A 17,022-nucleotide genomic window follows, 5' to 3' on the forward strand; every position below is an offset into this window, starting at 1 on the left:
TGCCACACAAGAGGGGAAAGAAGAAGGGAGCCAAGCTTATGTGGGGAGAACCTCCTACCACCAGCTACGGTTTTAGGAATCTCTCCTAAAGAAGAAATGGGCCATAACCTGTGTGCAGATTTTCCCAAACCTGGGCTCTAGTTGTAGAATCCCTCTCTCTGAGAAAAGAATTGAGGAATCTATCCTCTAAAAGTAGCCTCTCCCTGCCATTGGGATCCAAATTTTATTACTCAATTTATATTTAATTTGTCCGTATGCCTACATGAGTATTTATGGAGGTTTGAAGTCCTCTTTATTTGAGTTGGCTAGAAGTCAAGCCATCTCTCTGAAAAAAGAATTGAGGAATTTAGCTGACTCCAAATAATTGGGATAAGGCTTGGATGATGATGATGATAATGATGATCCTCTAAAAGTAGCCTCTCCCTACCATTAGGATCTAAATTTTATTACTTAATTTATATTTGATTTGTCCATAGGCCTATATTAGTATTTATAGAGGTTTCAATTCTTCTTTATTTGAGTTGCTTGGAGTCAAGCCATCTCTAATTTCCGAAACTACCTAACCTTCTGAATTCTTTCGAAATTTGGTAAACTAGTTCCTTAGTTTTGGGAAACTAGACCCTCACATAATATAGAAAGAATCTTTTCTAGAATACTTCAACAAAATGGAAAACTATCTCCTATTTGCAAATTTTGGAAGAACATCTTATTAAAATTTATAAAATATTGACTTTTCTAGTTTAATTAAATCTTGACTTAATTTTTCTCCAGAAAAGGAACCTGAAATGGAATAATCTTTAAATTCATAGCAAATTATCTAAGTAGGCTTTCCCATGATGGGGCCTGAGATGCCTGAATTAAGGAAATATCCTTAAGAGATAAGGTTTGTGGATCTCAAAAAGCTATTTGATTTAAGTTGTGGAGATGCATCCTCGCGCAAGCTCACCTTAAATGTACATTTGCTTCTATGGAGGAATTGAGACGAACGCATCCAACTCCTTCTATATTCCAACCTTTTTGTCTATGCACATTTGCCAGGTGCCGTCTTTCTTAGGGTTGAGGAGCGCGAGTACTGCACATGGGCTCATGCTCTCATGAATGAGTCACTTGGCGAACAAGTCTTCACTGATGCTCTACATACTATCTGGAACCGGTGCCGAAGGTTATATGGTTGGAAGAGTAGCTCCAGGAATGAGATCATGGCACGCTTCATATCTCCCATGGGTGGAAACTTGTTAGGGAGCTCATCTGGGCTGAGAAGTTTGAAAGAAGCTTGTGAACCTTTGAACGATGCTAATATTTAGACAGCTGGTGGTTGGGCTTGACATCCCTTCCAATATCAGCTTTAATTACCTTATTCTCTAGACCTCCTTCTAGAAACAATCTAAGAGTCGAAATGTTGGCTGACTTGGCCATCGTTTTCTACTTGTTGTCTCTATAAGATTTTAGAATAACACTTCTATTTTTCACTTTAAAATGGGCTGACTTGGACATAATGCTTGACCTTGTTATCCAACAACCATGGCCATCCTAATATGATATGCCTAGAGGAGCAAATCTGTTCCGAGTATGAATGCTCTTCAGAGTGATACTAGACATTGGGTGGTAAAGCGAATGGCGGTGCTGTTCTCCTAGACAATCTTGTATCTTCTAGACAACCTTACGTTTGTGGGTGTCTCTTGATTTTCAAATTCAATCAACCAAGTATTGGGAAGCAATGTTGATGCATAGAGGTTGGGAGCATGAATAGGGGTGTGGATTGTCCTTTACCTTAGGTACCCTCCCCTGACAGTGCAAAAGCACATGGAATTTCTTGTCTGGGAATGCCCAAGGAGTGCCCTTAGAATATCAATCTATTATGGGGTGCGGTTTGTATAGAGCTGAGGCTCTAAACAATCAAAGTAAAGCGCATCTTCAAATTGTGTCGAGAATGTGATTTCAATACTGGAAATCTTTGTGATAGCCTTAAAACATATTTTAATCTTTAATTATTACTTGAAAATCTCCAAAATTGATGGTCCAAAAATGCATTACAAAATGCACTATTTCCAAACCTTGAAATCCATTTTTTTCTCATGTCCATGCATCTTGATGTCAAGATGATCAATTTGAAGATATTTGAGCATCACAACAACCTCTTCTAGTGAAAATTTTGAGGTGAGCTCTAATTTGATTGTTTAGAGCCTCGGCTCTATATAAACTTTTTCCATCTATTATATAGCAAGTGAGAAGCTGACCCTTTCTATTTTTGCGACAAGTGTCACTTATATTGTCATTTTTGCCTACTTTATCATCATCATCCAAGGCTTATCCCAACTATTTGGCATCAGCTACTCTAATCCTATTTTGCCATTCCACTCTATTAAGGGCTATACCCTCTGTCAGGCCATAAGTCACTATATCTTTTCTCACTACTTCTATCCATATCATTTTGGGCCTTCACCTTACCTTTTTAGAGTCTTCCACTTGAACTACATCGCCCCTCCTAACAGGTATTGTTCTAGGTCAAACGTTGTATATGGCCAGACTACCTAAGTTTACTTTCCCTCATCGCTTATTAGAGCCTCCCCTCAGTTCTCTCCGATGTATTCATTTTTGCCTACTTTGTTCGTAAGTTAATACATATTAATCTTTCACTCTGTCCTTGAATCATCCCTCCCCCTCCTCAGCCCCCACCCACACACCACCAAAAAAAAAAAGGGGAAAAAGAAAAGTAAATATCTTCCCCTTACCCTTCCATCTACATACCACACTCCTCTCGCTTCAAATCTCTCTCTCTCTCTCGCCCTCCCCCCCTTAAATCTCTCACCTACTATGGAATTCGTCTCTCCAAGCCTAGCTTTGGCTTTGCATAAGGTCTTTTCCTTGGGCACTGGATTGGCTACAACATGATATGGATGGATCAAGAGAAGGTGCATGCAAGCCGTAGTGGACTGGGAGACACCACGCAAGGTGCAGGAACTACGATCCTTCCTTCATCATCTTTCTCTCTCTCTATCTCTCTCGCAAAATGTCAATCCCAGCAATTATAATCGATATAAATATTACTAAGCATATTCGTAATATAATTACACCAAACTTTTCAACAATTTAACATTTTATGCTTTTCAACTATTCCAACTCATGATCATGGGTAATTTTAACAGCTATTTTGAAAATTAAAAATTAAAAAAATGTTTGTAAAATGTTAAATAACTGATCTCTAGGTGCATTTTAATCAATTTTCCTAATCATAATTTTGTAGTAAATATTACATCATTACCCAAATAAACAGAACCATAAATAGATTATAATCCTATGTACATAGTAGCAGCAGTAGTAATAATAATATTATATTATATTATTATTGTTGTTGTTGTTATTATTATTATTATTATTATTATTATTATTATTATTATTATTATTATTATTATTATTATTATTATTATTATTATTATTATTATTATTGTTATAATAATCTATTTCAGGTATATTTTCTTATTTTTTGGAGAGATTTTTTATTTATATTATAAATGGTGAGTGTGAGTTCCAGAATATAATTTTCACCCTGTTAAAATAATATCATGTATAAACAATATAAAAGTTAAAATTTACGTATTATAAATATTAAAGTTGTAAAATGTTATTATAATTTTCTCATATCATCAATTTCAGTAATTTATTACAACAATGCTAATTATAATTGTAATTATGATTATGATAATCAGAATCCTAACTAAATATTATGAATATGATATACTCATGTAAGTAAGATTATTAATAACAAAATTATGATTAATATAATTTTATATTTTTATATATAGAATAGTACTAATAGTTATTTTATGAGTACTATATTGGAATCAGAAATATATGCCTATCCAAATTTTATTAGTTATTTTGAAATATCGCATAATAATTTACTCGTTTAGGCAAATGTTTAATAATCGATCACACAACATAAAGAGGGTGAACACATTCATATTTTCTGATTCACTATTTTATTACTCATAATATTTCTATCAATATCCCATCATGTCATATGACCTATTAATGAGACCTGCGAAGCAGGTGCATCTTACTAGTATGCATTCTATAGTTTACATATGTACCTGGAATCACATGTAAGGGAGTGCTGCTAGAATATACGTATTAACCATTGCTATATATGTATATACATGCGGCACTAGAATATACATATTACAAATTATTCTCTCTCTCTCTCTCTCTCCCTCTATGCCACACATACACACAAACACACACACACACACACACACACACATACACACACAAACACACACACACACACACACACATATATATACATATACACACACATACATATACATATATCATCATTTGATCCTTATCTCAACTATTTGGGGTCAGCTATACAAATCCTATTCTGTCATCTGCTCTATCAAGGATTATAACCGCAGTCAGACCATAAATAACCATATCGTTTTTCACTACTTCTTTCCGTATCTTTTTGGGCCTTCCCTTGCTTTTTTAAAGCCTTTCATTTTAACCAAATCGCCCCACCTAATCAGTGTTGTTCTAGGTCGATGTTGTATATGACTAGACCACCTAAGTTTACTTTTCCTCATCTTATCGCCTATTGGAGCTACCTTAAGTTCCCTCGGATGTATTCATTCCAAATTTTATCTTTGCTTGTCTTGCTGCCATCCATCTCAACATCCTTATCTTTGCTACCCTCATTATATGGATATGTTGTTTTTTGACTGCGCAACATTCCGTCCCATAAAGCATGACATGCCTTATAGCCGTCCTATAGAACATCCCCTTCAGTTTCATTAGTTTGTGACAATCACATAAGACTTTGGAAGCACATCTCCACTTTGTCCACCCAACTCTAATTTTATGCGCGACATCTCTTCCCAAATCTCTCCATTCTCATGGATTATCAATTTATGTATTAAAAATGATCACTTTTAGGTACTCCTTGGCCATCAATCTTGAGTAATTCCTCATTTTTACTACTATTGTTACTACACTTGTGTTATATCAAAGTTCTAACTGTGTGTTTACGCCTTCTCTTATCCTCTAGATGCCTAGTTAACTCGTCTATAACTAAAACAAAGAGATATAGGCTCAACAATTAACCCCTGATGTGCGCTTATTGTCATTGAAAATTCACTTCTCTCCATTAGTTATCCTCACACTACTTAGTGCTACCTCATACGTATCTCTCGTCATGCCAATACATCCTCTCGAGACTTCTTTCTTTTCCAACACCCACAGAATTAATTATCTAGGTACCCTATCGTATGGTTTTTTTAAATCAATAAAGACCAAGTAGAGGTCTTTTCTTTTCTTCCTAAACTTCTTAATCAATTGCCTAAGTAGGAAAATAACTTCAATTGTTCACCTCCTTGACATAAAACCAAACTGATTTTCTGATACCTTTTTCATGTTATAGCCATTGCTCAATCACTTTGTCTCACAACTTCATGGTATGGCTCATAAGTTTCATCCCTTGATAGTTAGTACAATTATGTATGTCTTATATATATAAAATTATGTATGGCTCATAAGGGTTTTGTTAGGCTACCCCACTTGGTGGTGTAGACCCTTAAAATGCTCAACATTTTTGGACACTCAAATACCCTTGAATTGTAATACAAAATTTTTCGAGGGGTATTTTTGGTCATTTAGAAGGGTATAATGGATATTTTTATAAGAGAATAGTGGCATTCTATTAGTAGTTAAAAACAATTAATACATTTTGTGGGTGATGTCACACACCATATCGGTGACGTCATTGTCCACTATTGTTAATAAATGCTTTTGTTTCTATTAGGAATTTCTAGTTTACCCTTGACTAATTATTTAAAATATATATGGTATTGTTTACAAAGAGACCATTTATCTTTTGTATATGGAGGTTACAATCATTCTTGTCTTTTAAATTTCAAAATGGGTGGTGACATCCATGTACAAAAGATAAATGGTCTCTTTGTATATATCAATATATATATATATATATATATATATATATATATAGGAAAAGTATTCCCAACGCCTATAGGCGAAAATGAGCAGCGATTTCGCCTACCCTCATCACCGTCCAAAGTTTATTACATGGTCACGATTGTCCGGTAGTGTTTCATTTTTTATTTTTTTCTATAAATCAGAATGACCTGAAATTTGAAGTGTGTGTACATCTTAGTGAGACGCTTCTAGTAAACATATAAAAAAAATAATTCGCAAAAAATAAGTTGATCAAAATACCCTTGAAACTTTTCGGGGGTATTTTGGTCAATTTTTTTCATGTACAATATTTTTTTTATATTTTTTCTTAGATTCGCCTATTTTTGATGAACACACGTTCCAAATTTTAGGTCATTTTGATTTGTAGAAAAAAAAAAAGAAAAATGAAACACTACTGGACAATGATGACCTTACGATGAACTTTGGACAGTGATGAGGGTAGGCAAAATCATTGTTCATTTTCGCCTATAGGCGTTTTGTAGTATCTTCTATATATATATATATATATATATGGGAGAATCTGCAGTTAGCCCACTAGCTGATAGCTATAGTGTCAGCCCAACAGCTCAGATTGAATTTGGGCCAATCTGACGATCACGATCTCATTTCTTAAGATAATTGTAATATTTTTTCTACAAATCCAAATCATATGAAATTTTAGGCATCCATTCTTCTCATCCGCACATAATAAAAATATTAAAAAATAATTCACAAAAAATAAGTTTAACTAAAATACCCTTGAAAAGTTTCAGAGGTATTTTGATTGATTTATTTTTTGCGAATTATTTTTTTGATATTTTTAATCGATTCTCCTATTTTTAAAGAATAGACGCTTAAAATTTTAAGTGACTTGAATATGTAGAAAGAAATTAAAATTAAAATATAAAATGCAATCGTGACCATGGGATCGATCCAGATTCAATCTGAGCCATTGGGTTTACATTGTAGCTTTTAGCTAGTGGACTAACATGATCTTTTCCATATATATATATATATATATATATAAGGTGTTAACATTATATTGTAGAGGTAAGTTGCACCTAAACACCCATCGAAAACGGTTATTTCACCACTAGAAATTTCTCCATTTGATCATCTTGACCTCAATATATATGGATATGAAAGAAAAAATGAATTTCAAGTCCTAAAAATAGTGCATATTGTAACACATTATCTAGACGGCCAATTTTCAGGATTTTCTAGTGCTCATAGATCTGCACCACTTTCTGAGCAAGCAATTTCATTATAGAGGTGAAAACTAGACTCTTAGGTCATGATAAGAGTTTTGGCTCAGAAAATACATCTTCTAATGAGATTTTGAGGTGTACCTTAGTGTGATATTTTAAGGTTCATACCTTATACAAACCTCACCCTATATATGTATATTTGTCTAGAGTTCACAACCCCTCAAAATAGAAAGGTTAATATTAGAATAAGTTGTATGGGTGTATTTATTAAAAAATCAATATTTCTTGTTAAAAAATATTTTTTAATAAGATCATTAAGTAATGATAAATTTGAAATTTTTACAAAAGTACAATGGCATTTTGGAAGTTAGTATCTTGGAACTTTATTTGTAGAAATCGCTTGTCCTTTAGTAAAACTTTCAACTTTACCTTTTATAAAAATGTTAAAAGTACCCTTTGTCTTTTAATGATATTTACACATGCTCTTACTTGATGTTCAAGATATCACAAAGTAACTTCGTTTAGACAATGTTTAAAAAATGGTCTGCCTGCGCCTAGGTTCCTGGTGGACCTTAGGGCGCACGTTTTTGAAGAAACTAGCATTTTTTAATAGTTGTTATTGTGAAAAACTGTCATTTTGCAATGAAGCAAAAGAAAAAAATCCTTTCAGAATATTTTGATTGTTGCATATTTTTCTGTTTTTAAGTATATCATCTCAAACTTCACCTTTTTTTTTTTTTTTTTTCGTAGTTTCTTATTGTTTTGGCTAATACCAATTCATACCATGTGAAACAAAAACAACAAATGTTTCTCTGTTTCCGATTTTTGAACCTGTCTTAGATGCAATATGATGTTTCATTGATCTCGATAACCAAAAAATTGACTGATGTTTTCATAATCATAGGAATCCCATTTTATTTTGTTGCAACAACGCCATAGTAAAATGAGAATAGAGAATACATGTCAACAAGAGAGGGCATGCAGTGCCCAGGGCGCATTTCTCGCTTTAAAGTAAAACAGGGCGCCTGCCTAGGAGCTGGGCGTCAGGCCAGTTGCGTAGGGGCAGCTTAACGTTTTTTGAAATCTTTTTTTATAAAGAAACCGCATAGTTAATAAGTCCACCTTTCACAAGTTATTCTAATATTAACCTTTGTATGCTAACATTACAACCTCATGCAAACCACACCCTTCACAAGATATTTTTTTTGTGTTTTCTACACACGCACACACACACTCTCTCTCTCTCTATATATATATATATATCTCTCTCTCTATCTATATATATATATATATATATATATATATATATATATATATATATATATATATATATATATATATAGTAAAGCCTCACCTCAAAACTCATTGAAAATTGTAGTTTTAGCATTGGAAAACCCTCAAATCGATCGTCTCAACCTTAACCATTATAGTTGTGAAAAACAAATTAGGATTTCAAGCCCTAAAAATATGTATATTGTAACAGATTTCTAGGCCATCCATTTTGCCCTAAAAATAAGTGTTCATGGATTGAGCTTTAAATTTCATAGTCGATGTTGGAAATTGATTTTAGAGCCATCATTGCCCAAAGTGCTTTCCGGATGAGGATTCGAGATGAGGCTTTATTTTGTTTTCATAAAGCCTAGGCCTTAAAACACACTTGTGTGTGTGTATACACATACCTCTAAATGCCAAGGCTAATGTTAGAATAGCATGTGGTGGGTGTATTCATCAAAATTATGGCTTTTTGATATAAAAATTATTTTTAGGTAATTTAATGATTAAGGGATCTATTTGGAATTTTCACAAAAGCACAACAGCATTTTGGAAGGTAGTGTCCTAAAACTTTATTACCTTGTCCTTTAATAGAAATTTTAGCTTTGTTCTTTTAAAGATGACAAGCGTACCCCTTGTCTTTTAGTGACAATTACATATACACCCTTAATGAGTGAGCAAGTTACCTTAAAATATAACTCTTCTAAAAAAGAAACTACATATTAATAAATCCACCCTTCACAGCCCTTTATGCATTAATCTTTGTGTTTTCAAGGGTTGTGAATGGTAGATTATCCGTGCACACACACATTATAAAATAAGGTGAAATTGTAAATAAGTTAAAAACTAAATGATATATTTTTTATATTATTTACATGCACCAGTGAAACTCTATGGTGAGAGTGTCCCACAAAAAAAGGAATTTAGATTGTGAGACCATGACAAGAAAGGGAAGTCTAATTTACCCTTGAACGAGCATAGTCTTCCAATGGTGTTATGTTTACTACTATAGTAACGACTATAATTCTCTTTATAATTGAAGATTCATCTAATAATATATCAATTATCCTTAGAAAGAAATTGTCCAATTATATATTTGATGGATGTGGATCAGGATCCCATGTTAAATAGATTCGAGGTCCCATGCTAAATGAGATCAAGATGCCATATAATCAGGAGCGAGCTTCCTAGGAGGATTTTTTCGGGAACATAGAATGATGTTTTTGGAGTGAGACAATCCCCTAGAGAACGTGTTCATTGTAACTATGTATTGACGATGCTTCCCCCATCAGCTTATGCGGGTGCATATCTCTCATCTGTACTTGATTTTCTTTTGAATGCTGCTAATTCTACAATTCACTGACTGATCTTTCTAAAGAGAGAGCAAGGGTTCGAGCACAAGGACTTTGAATGTCATATGCTCCATGATTTCTCCTTCAATGGTTCCTTTATCATCTAGGTGATTCTGCTTTTCTATGGATGCATTATCCACCAAGTTTGAAGCCTTGGTTGGAGAATGAAAAGTGATGTAACCTAGTCCTCGTCACTTTTAAGTATTTGATGAGATTGCTTCCCTTTGAAGTGTTGTTACTTACAATACCTCTTTCTCTAGTGTCATGTTTCTCAGAAGTTATAGGAGCTCTTTGCTTGGATAGGGATGGGGCTAAATTTGAACAGATCTCTATGTTGTGAAGTAGATGGTCCTGGGGCAGAGCACTTTCATTTCCGCCTAATTGGATATGTCCCTACTTTGGAGGAATTGTATGGGTTATACTTTGGGTTTTGGAGAGATGAGAGCGATAGGTTTGACCCATTTGGGTTGAGAGGCTGATCTCAATGCAAGCTCCTAGAGGACTTGCTTTGGTACCTAAACTAATGTAGGAAGCAAGGGTTTGGTTACGATTGGAAAGTCTGATTTGGTTGGATTTATGAATTCTAAAGGGTTTTGATTCCTATAAAGATTATGACATCATGGTTTTAGGAGTCATGAGTTCTATATGCATAGTAGTGGACATTAGTAGGCCTAAAAGAGGTATCCATGGGGAAAGGTTTGGTATGATTAAAGCAATAATAGGGTTCAGTTTAAGGGTTTAGGGTAGACGTACCTTGTTGGCATTTGGAAATTTAAAGTCCAGCAATCTATGATGGTTGCAAAGGAAATTGAGTGTTTAAACTTGAGTTTGAAGGCTACAATGTGTAGATGTATGGTTAGGGAAGTCACCGAGTGATGCAAAAAAAAAAATTTGGGTTTTTATTTTTATTTTTTCTATTTTCTTGATTTTAGATTTAGTATTATTTAGATTTTTAGTTTATTTAGGGTTAGTTTGTATTTTTTTTGTTGTAGAATTTTAGAATTTTAGGAGTTATCTTTTAGATAGAGAGAATTAGTAAGGACTATCTTGGAGGATATATTCTAATATTTAGAAAGTCAATCTTTTAGTTAGAAAGACAAACTTTTGATAAACGTGTAGTTAGAAAGGTTATCTTTTGGAGGAAACAAAGGAGTTTTAAAAGGAGAGAGATAAATGTGTATTTATTTATTTATTCTTCTAAGTGTATTTAAAGGGAAGAACTCCCTCATTGTAAAGAGCGGAGATTGGAATTGAGTAAAGTTGATATTGTGAAAATATTTTTTTGGGGTGGATTCTCTTGCAAATCTTGAGAGAAGGTATATTCTCTCAACCCTTTTTATTTTTTATTTTTTTGTTTTATTATTTCTCCTTGTATCAGTTGGTATGAGTTATTTTTTATTTTTTTGTTTTATTATTTCTTGCATAAGTTGGTATGAGAGCAAGTAAGATCCAGCTTTTTGCAATGCCATTGAAAGCTAATCCTGCTATGGATGATAGCTTGGGAGAAGCTTCAGAAAGTTTGACCAAAGTTATTGAGGATGTTCGTGTAAGTATGACCAAAGTCATGGAGGATGTTCGAACCGAAGTTCGTGAAATGAATCAGTGGTTGCAATGTTTAGAGAACGTTATTCTTGGAGAAGATGGTGCTCACAATTACATAGATCTGACACCACCTTTTACCTTAGAGACAAAACTACCTTCACAATCGATTCCAAATGCCGATCTTATATGTAACAAGCACATCGTGATGCAAGAACCACGATCAGAGGGGCATCTACATGATCTTGGTATTTAGCTCGATCTTCTCAAGTTTTATGAGGAACTTGAGAAAGAAAAAGGAATCACGATTGAGCTCGAGATCCCAATGTTCTATTTCGAGATAAACGCGAAGCATTTGATCAATCAGTTTATTACAAAAAATACCGAGCCACATGGCGGGACTACATGACCAATTATTTGATTGACCTTTGACGGATGTAAGCTCAAGGTCGAGCTTCTCCCAACTCTGGGAGTGTGATGCCAAAAAAAATTGTGGTTTTTTTATTTTTATATTTTCTTGATTTTAGATTTAGTATTATTTAGATTTTTAGTTTATAAAGGGTTATTTTGTATTTTATTTATTGTAGAGATTTGAGGGGTATAAAAGATATTTATTTTAGAATTTTAGGAGTTATCTTTTAGATAGAGAGAAATGGGAAGGACTATCTTAGAGGATATATTCTAACCTTTAGAAAGTCAATCATTTAGTTAAAAAGTCAAACTTTTGATAAACGCGTAGTTAGAAAGAATATCTGTTTGAGGAAACAAAGGAGTTTTAAACGGAGATAGATAAATGTGTTTTTATTTGTTTATTTATATTATTATTTTTTTCTAAGTGTATTTATAGGGAAAAAGTCCCTCATTGTAAAGAGCAGATTGGAATTGAGTAAAGTTGATCTTGTCAAAAGAACTTTTTGGGGTGGATTCCCTTGTAAACCTTGAGAGAGGGTTTATTCTCTCCATCCTTTTTATTTTATATTTCTATTTTTCTGGTTAATTATTTCTCCCTGCATCACTGAGCAACTTTGCTAATGCTTGGAGATGTATGACTACAACTTATAGAATGGTTTGGATGGGTGATGAATTTTGTTGTTGGAAATCTTGGATGGGAATGTACTATAGAAGGGAGAAAGAAGAAGGGACCAGGCTTACTTGGGGAGAACATCCATTCCACAAGCAAAGCTTTTGGGTAATCTCTTAATCAAAATCTTGGGAATGTACTACAGAAGGGGGAAAAGAAGAAGGGACCAGGCTTACTTGGGGAGAACTTCTAATCCACAAGCAAAGATTTTGGGTAATCTCCAAACCAAAACATGAAGGTGGGATTCTCCAAAACTGGGCTAAAGTTGTAGGGTCGCTCTTTTTGCCAAAAAAAAAAAAAAAAAAAAAAAAACGGAAGGCGGAATCTCTTGTCTAATGATATTCGTCACAATTTAAATCCAAAATTTAATACTCAACTTGAACTTGATTTGGCTGTAGGCCCACATGAGTATTTCTGGAGGTATGAATCCCTCTTTCTTTACTTATCTTGTTACTCATGCTGTCTTTTTTATTTTTTATTTGGGGTGAATAACTCATGCTATCTTTACTCTGCTAAACCTCTCAATCTTCTAGGATCATTCAAAATTAGGTAGCTGCTTCCTCTATTGTTTTAGGAATACGGAAACGAACTTTTTTATTGCATAATATGGAAAGATTCTTTTCTAGAGCTCTTTAAAAAACCAGAAACTATTTTCCATATGCAAATTAGGTAAGAACATCATAATAGGAATTACAAAAGACTCTTAAATATCTCAATGGGCTTCATTCTCAAAGAAAAAAAAAATCTCAATGGGCTTTCAACCATGATTTGCAGCTCGTGATGCTTGGGGAAAAAAATATATTTCTATATAGATAACGGTTGTAGATCTTGAAGAGATTTTTTATTTAGGCTTTTGATCCCCAAAATGGTTACCTGGGTGAAAAATGATGTCTTTGGAAACGTATATGCCTCAGCCAGTGATTATACTATACTGGAGATGCAATCACAGATATAATGTTTTGCGAGATTATGCCAATTTTAAGCATTCGTTCATATGCACGAAGCAACATGATCTGACTCTCTCATTCTTGTGTGTAGGCATGCTGGTATGCTTTATATATGTATGTCACACAGATGTACATGGTTAATGCTTAATTTGTTTGTTCCGTAACTTCCATTTTGATACATGCGGAAACACCAGATGGACTAATTGATGATTAGTTATGGGTGTTTTGATCATTTTCATGGTTAATGCATAGTGCTTTCTTTTCTCCTGAATCTTTTCTTTTACTCTATTATTCAAGGGCAGATGGTTGTCCTTCCTTCAGTTCCATTTTACTTAATTTTAAAATGTATCAACTTGCTTTTGCTTTTGTGAGTTACCCGAAAATGGCCTTGTCCCAAACTTACTTTTTGGTTTTTGTTGTGCATAGTTGCTAATTTCTTGCACCTTAATGTTCATTTCATTCGATTCATATAGGATACAAGCTCATGGCATTTGTAAGCCACATGGGTACGTCAACACATTGTGGGCACTATGTTGCCCATGTGCTGAAAGATGGCAGATGGGTTATCTTCAATGATAAGAAGGTTGCAGCATCTGTTGATCCTCCGAGAGACATGGGCTACATATATTTCTTCGAGAGAATCAAGGGATGATTGAATAGTAGGTGCTTCTCGCTTTCTAATCAATTAGTTCGCTTGTTTATTTACTTTATATATTTATTGGATTGCCGTTGTAGAAGCTAAGGTTACAATATTTCTGTTGTGTGCAGGGTCGTTCAAGTTGGTCTAGATTTGCAGTGGAAGGAAATGATTTCATTTCAATTGTTCTCTGATATAGTATAATGGATTTGACAGTTCTCAATGAAAATTGAACTGGACAATTTTGTGTACTTTTAGCAGCTTTATGATCCTTTCGATTTTGTGTTTTTGCTGTGTGTGTGTGTGTTATGGTTTGGTTGTACAACAATTAACACGCGCACCCGCTGAGAGAGAGAGAGAGTCCAATGAGCAAGAAGTCTAATTTGAGTTGTTGGAAAGGGAAATGGTATTGGTTTGAGAGAGTCCAGTCAGCAATTCTAATTTGAGTTGTTGGAAAGGGAATGGTATTGGTTTGAGAACAATGTTATCAGGATCAGACTATTCTCCAAGTCACTGAGAATCTGGTCGAATGGTTTGCTAGATTTTAAAAATGTAACGAAAACTACGAATAATGGTTTAAAGATATGTAATATATTAAAAGATGTAGCTCAACTTTCTTTAACTGGTCGAAACTGGCTGGTCAGACTAGTAAAAACTGGTTGAACACTGGTTTTGATTAAATTTGATTTTTACTTTGGATGAGATCGATCAAGGTCCTAGGTGGATCTTGATAACTATGTTTGACGTTAATAAGAAGTTATGTTGTTCCAGGTAGCTATAGATGAGTAAACTATTTTTGCATATTATCTATGGTCGTGTTTGTCAAGGAACACTACATAAAAACCAACATAGGATGGATTTTCCTACAACTTTCTCGAACCTTCGTTATTCCATGTTTCATGTAGGAGGACCTTGCAATAACCCCCTTGTGCATCTCGCTATAAAAGAGATGCATGGAACACTTTCCCCTCTTGGCATATAGAAGAGAATCAGTGCGGTTATATCTTTATCTTCAAGATTTCTCTAAAATTTCAGACGCCAAATAAGTTCGGTTATATCTTTCTCTCTAAGATTTCTTTAAAATTTCAGACGCCAAATATTCGTTACCTCCCAAATGATTTTTGTATTTTGGGACAGCTACCTTCTTGGCGGCATGCATCTCATACGCCTCTCCCAATACCCTAGGGCTACTTCTGACCTTGTATCTGATTGGACAACATACCGGAGGTCTATTTTGAAGGTCATGATCTGCAATATAGTGTTTTTTTTGGACGTGGTACTTTATATACTTTATGAATTAAGTGGATTCGGTCTTATGAATGTGTATACTCTATGAATTAAGTGGATTCGGTCGTATGAGTGTGTTTTGCATGTGCTCTTTTTTGGTTAACTCTTTCACTCGCAGCCACCACTTACACCCATTTCCTTCCCAAATACTGAACCACGTGCTTTACAAAGAGCCGGGCCGCCTCTGAAGCTATGCAATTCCGGGGATGAAGGTAGCGTACTTTGAGAACCTGTCCACCACAACCGGACCCTAACTCCCCCACCTTTGGCAAGCTAGAAATTCAGTCAGTGCCCTGTTCCAGAGAGAAGGATCATGGCTTCCCGGAACCGTGACGCAGCTGCATCTCCTTGCGTGCGAGAGACTTATATGACGCCGGCTCTGTTATGAAAGAAAGCAGGCTAAGCTTAGCTAATAAGTAGCAATCATAAGTCCACTTCCCATTCTGATGCTTAGTGTTCGAGGCATAAGAAGAAGCACTATCAGACGAAGACACTCCTCACTCCTCACTGATGCTCAGGATGCAGCTTGTTCCACTTCCACTGCTGATCCATCTTCTTCTTCCACCATCTCCCCCTTTTCTTTCCCTAGCGAGTGAAGTGACTTTGATTTCGAATTTGAGAAAGAAACGGGCGAAACTTCTTCTGGGCATCGAATCATATAGTTTTTAAATGCCTTCCTTATAGTTTAGTCTAAAAGCTTATTCCATTTTGAATGCTAGAAATATAACCAATAGGTGACAGAAACATGGAAAAATAGTCCCCTTTCTTGGGCCATAGGTAGCCCTTTCTTGGGTTTGAATTTTGGTCGTTGTGGTGGCTCTATGTCAAATGTTAAGTACGTAATTAGTATGTCCCAAAACAGAGTGATGAAAACGTTGAAAGTTAAGCCCTTAAACCACCGAGGATGGTAACACCTTAAATCTGATTCTGGTAATAAATCCACTGTTGACAAAAGCTTGTCTTTGACCCCTATTTAAATCAAAATTCGAGAGCGCTGGAATTGATTGTCGGGACCTTTCAATATTCTCTGAAGGAAACAAATGAAATTTTTTAAAGGACTCGATGATGAAAGGCGTCCAGCCAAGAGTGCATATAAAAATTGCTATTTTTCCTAGGTGATGACTACGGGACACTTTAGAATAAAAAAAAAATTAAATAAGTCTGAAAAATAAATCTTGAGTATGAAAGAAAACAAACCAAAGTTTTTCAAAATCAATTTAAGTTTGAAATAATAAAAATTAAAGAAAAAATAGAGAGAAGAAAATGTACCTCAAAATGGTTGTTGATGTGAGAACTAGAGTCGGAGCAGACTGAATTAGATTGAATTCTTTTTTTTTGTTAAGTAAAGAGGTAAGTCAGCAGGGATTTGGGCTCCTAATTTTTGATAAAAATGGAATCAGAAACCATGAGACTTTGGCAAATTTTTGATAAAAATGGAATCAGAAACATGAGACTCGGTAATATTAATGTCAAAGCCCATGCCATTTTCAATTTGATTGAATACTCGACGAGAAAGGGCCTATCCCCGAGATAAGTGTACAAGGCCTAAAAGAAATCTATCGCAGAATACGAGAGTGGATTTGGCTCGATGTGGATGTATGCAGGTGCTAGGCTATTATGGAATATGGGAGGGATATGGTCTGCAGGGGATGGGGTATAGGAAAAAGAGGATTTTACCTGCCTGGATTCGGTGGGATCTAGGAAAAAGCATATAAGGCTTGGAAGGAAA

The 17,022-nt window shown here is 34.7% G+C and overlaps 1 protein-coding gene across 9 annotated transcripts in view; it reads left to right on the top strand.

Moving 5' to 3' along the window:
* The window catches only part of UBP14 (ubiquitin-specific protease 14), a 38,673-nt gene extending 24,380 nt beyond the window's left edge, over window positions 1–14,293 (top strand). For 5 of the 9 annotated variants that reach the window (XR_016049452.1, XM_011622184.3, XM_020662502.2 and 2 more), the window contains 2 exons: window positions 13,843–14,028; window positions 14,138–14,293. Coding sequence is in view for 8 of the 9 variants with exons in the window: in XM_011622184.3 (XP_011620486.1) it covers window positions 13,843–14,021 (179 nt within the window). In the remaining variant the exon portion in view is untranslated. Of the gene's footprint in view, window positions 1–13,842; window positions 14,033–14,137 lie in introns of all 9 variants that reach the window. The other 4 variants (XM_088858355.1, XM_088858354.1, XM_088858358.1 and 1 more) reach the window with 1 other exon arrangement.
* Window positions 14,294–17,022: the final 2,729 nt, after the last annotated feature.

This window comes from Amborella trichopoda, chromosome 2 (assembly GCF_054954075.1).
Source record: "Amborella trichopoda isolate Santa Cruz 75 chromosome 2, AtrichopodaSantaCruz75HAP2 v2.0, whole genome shotgun sequence".
Lineage (NCBI taxonomy): Eukaryota > Viridiplantae > Streptophyta > Magnoliopsida > Amborellales > Amborellaceae > Amborella > Amborella trichopoda.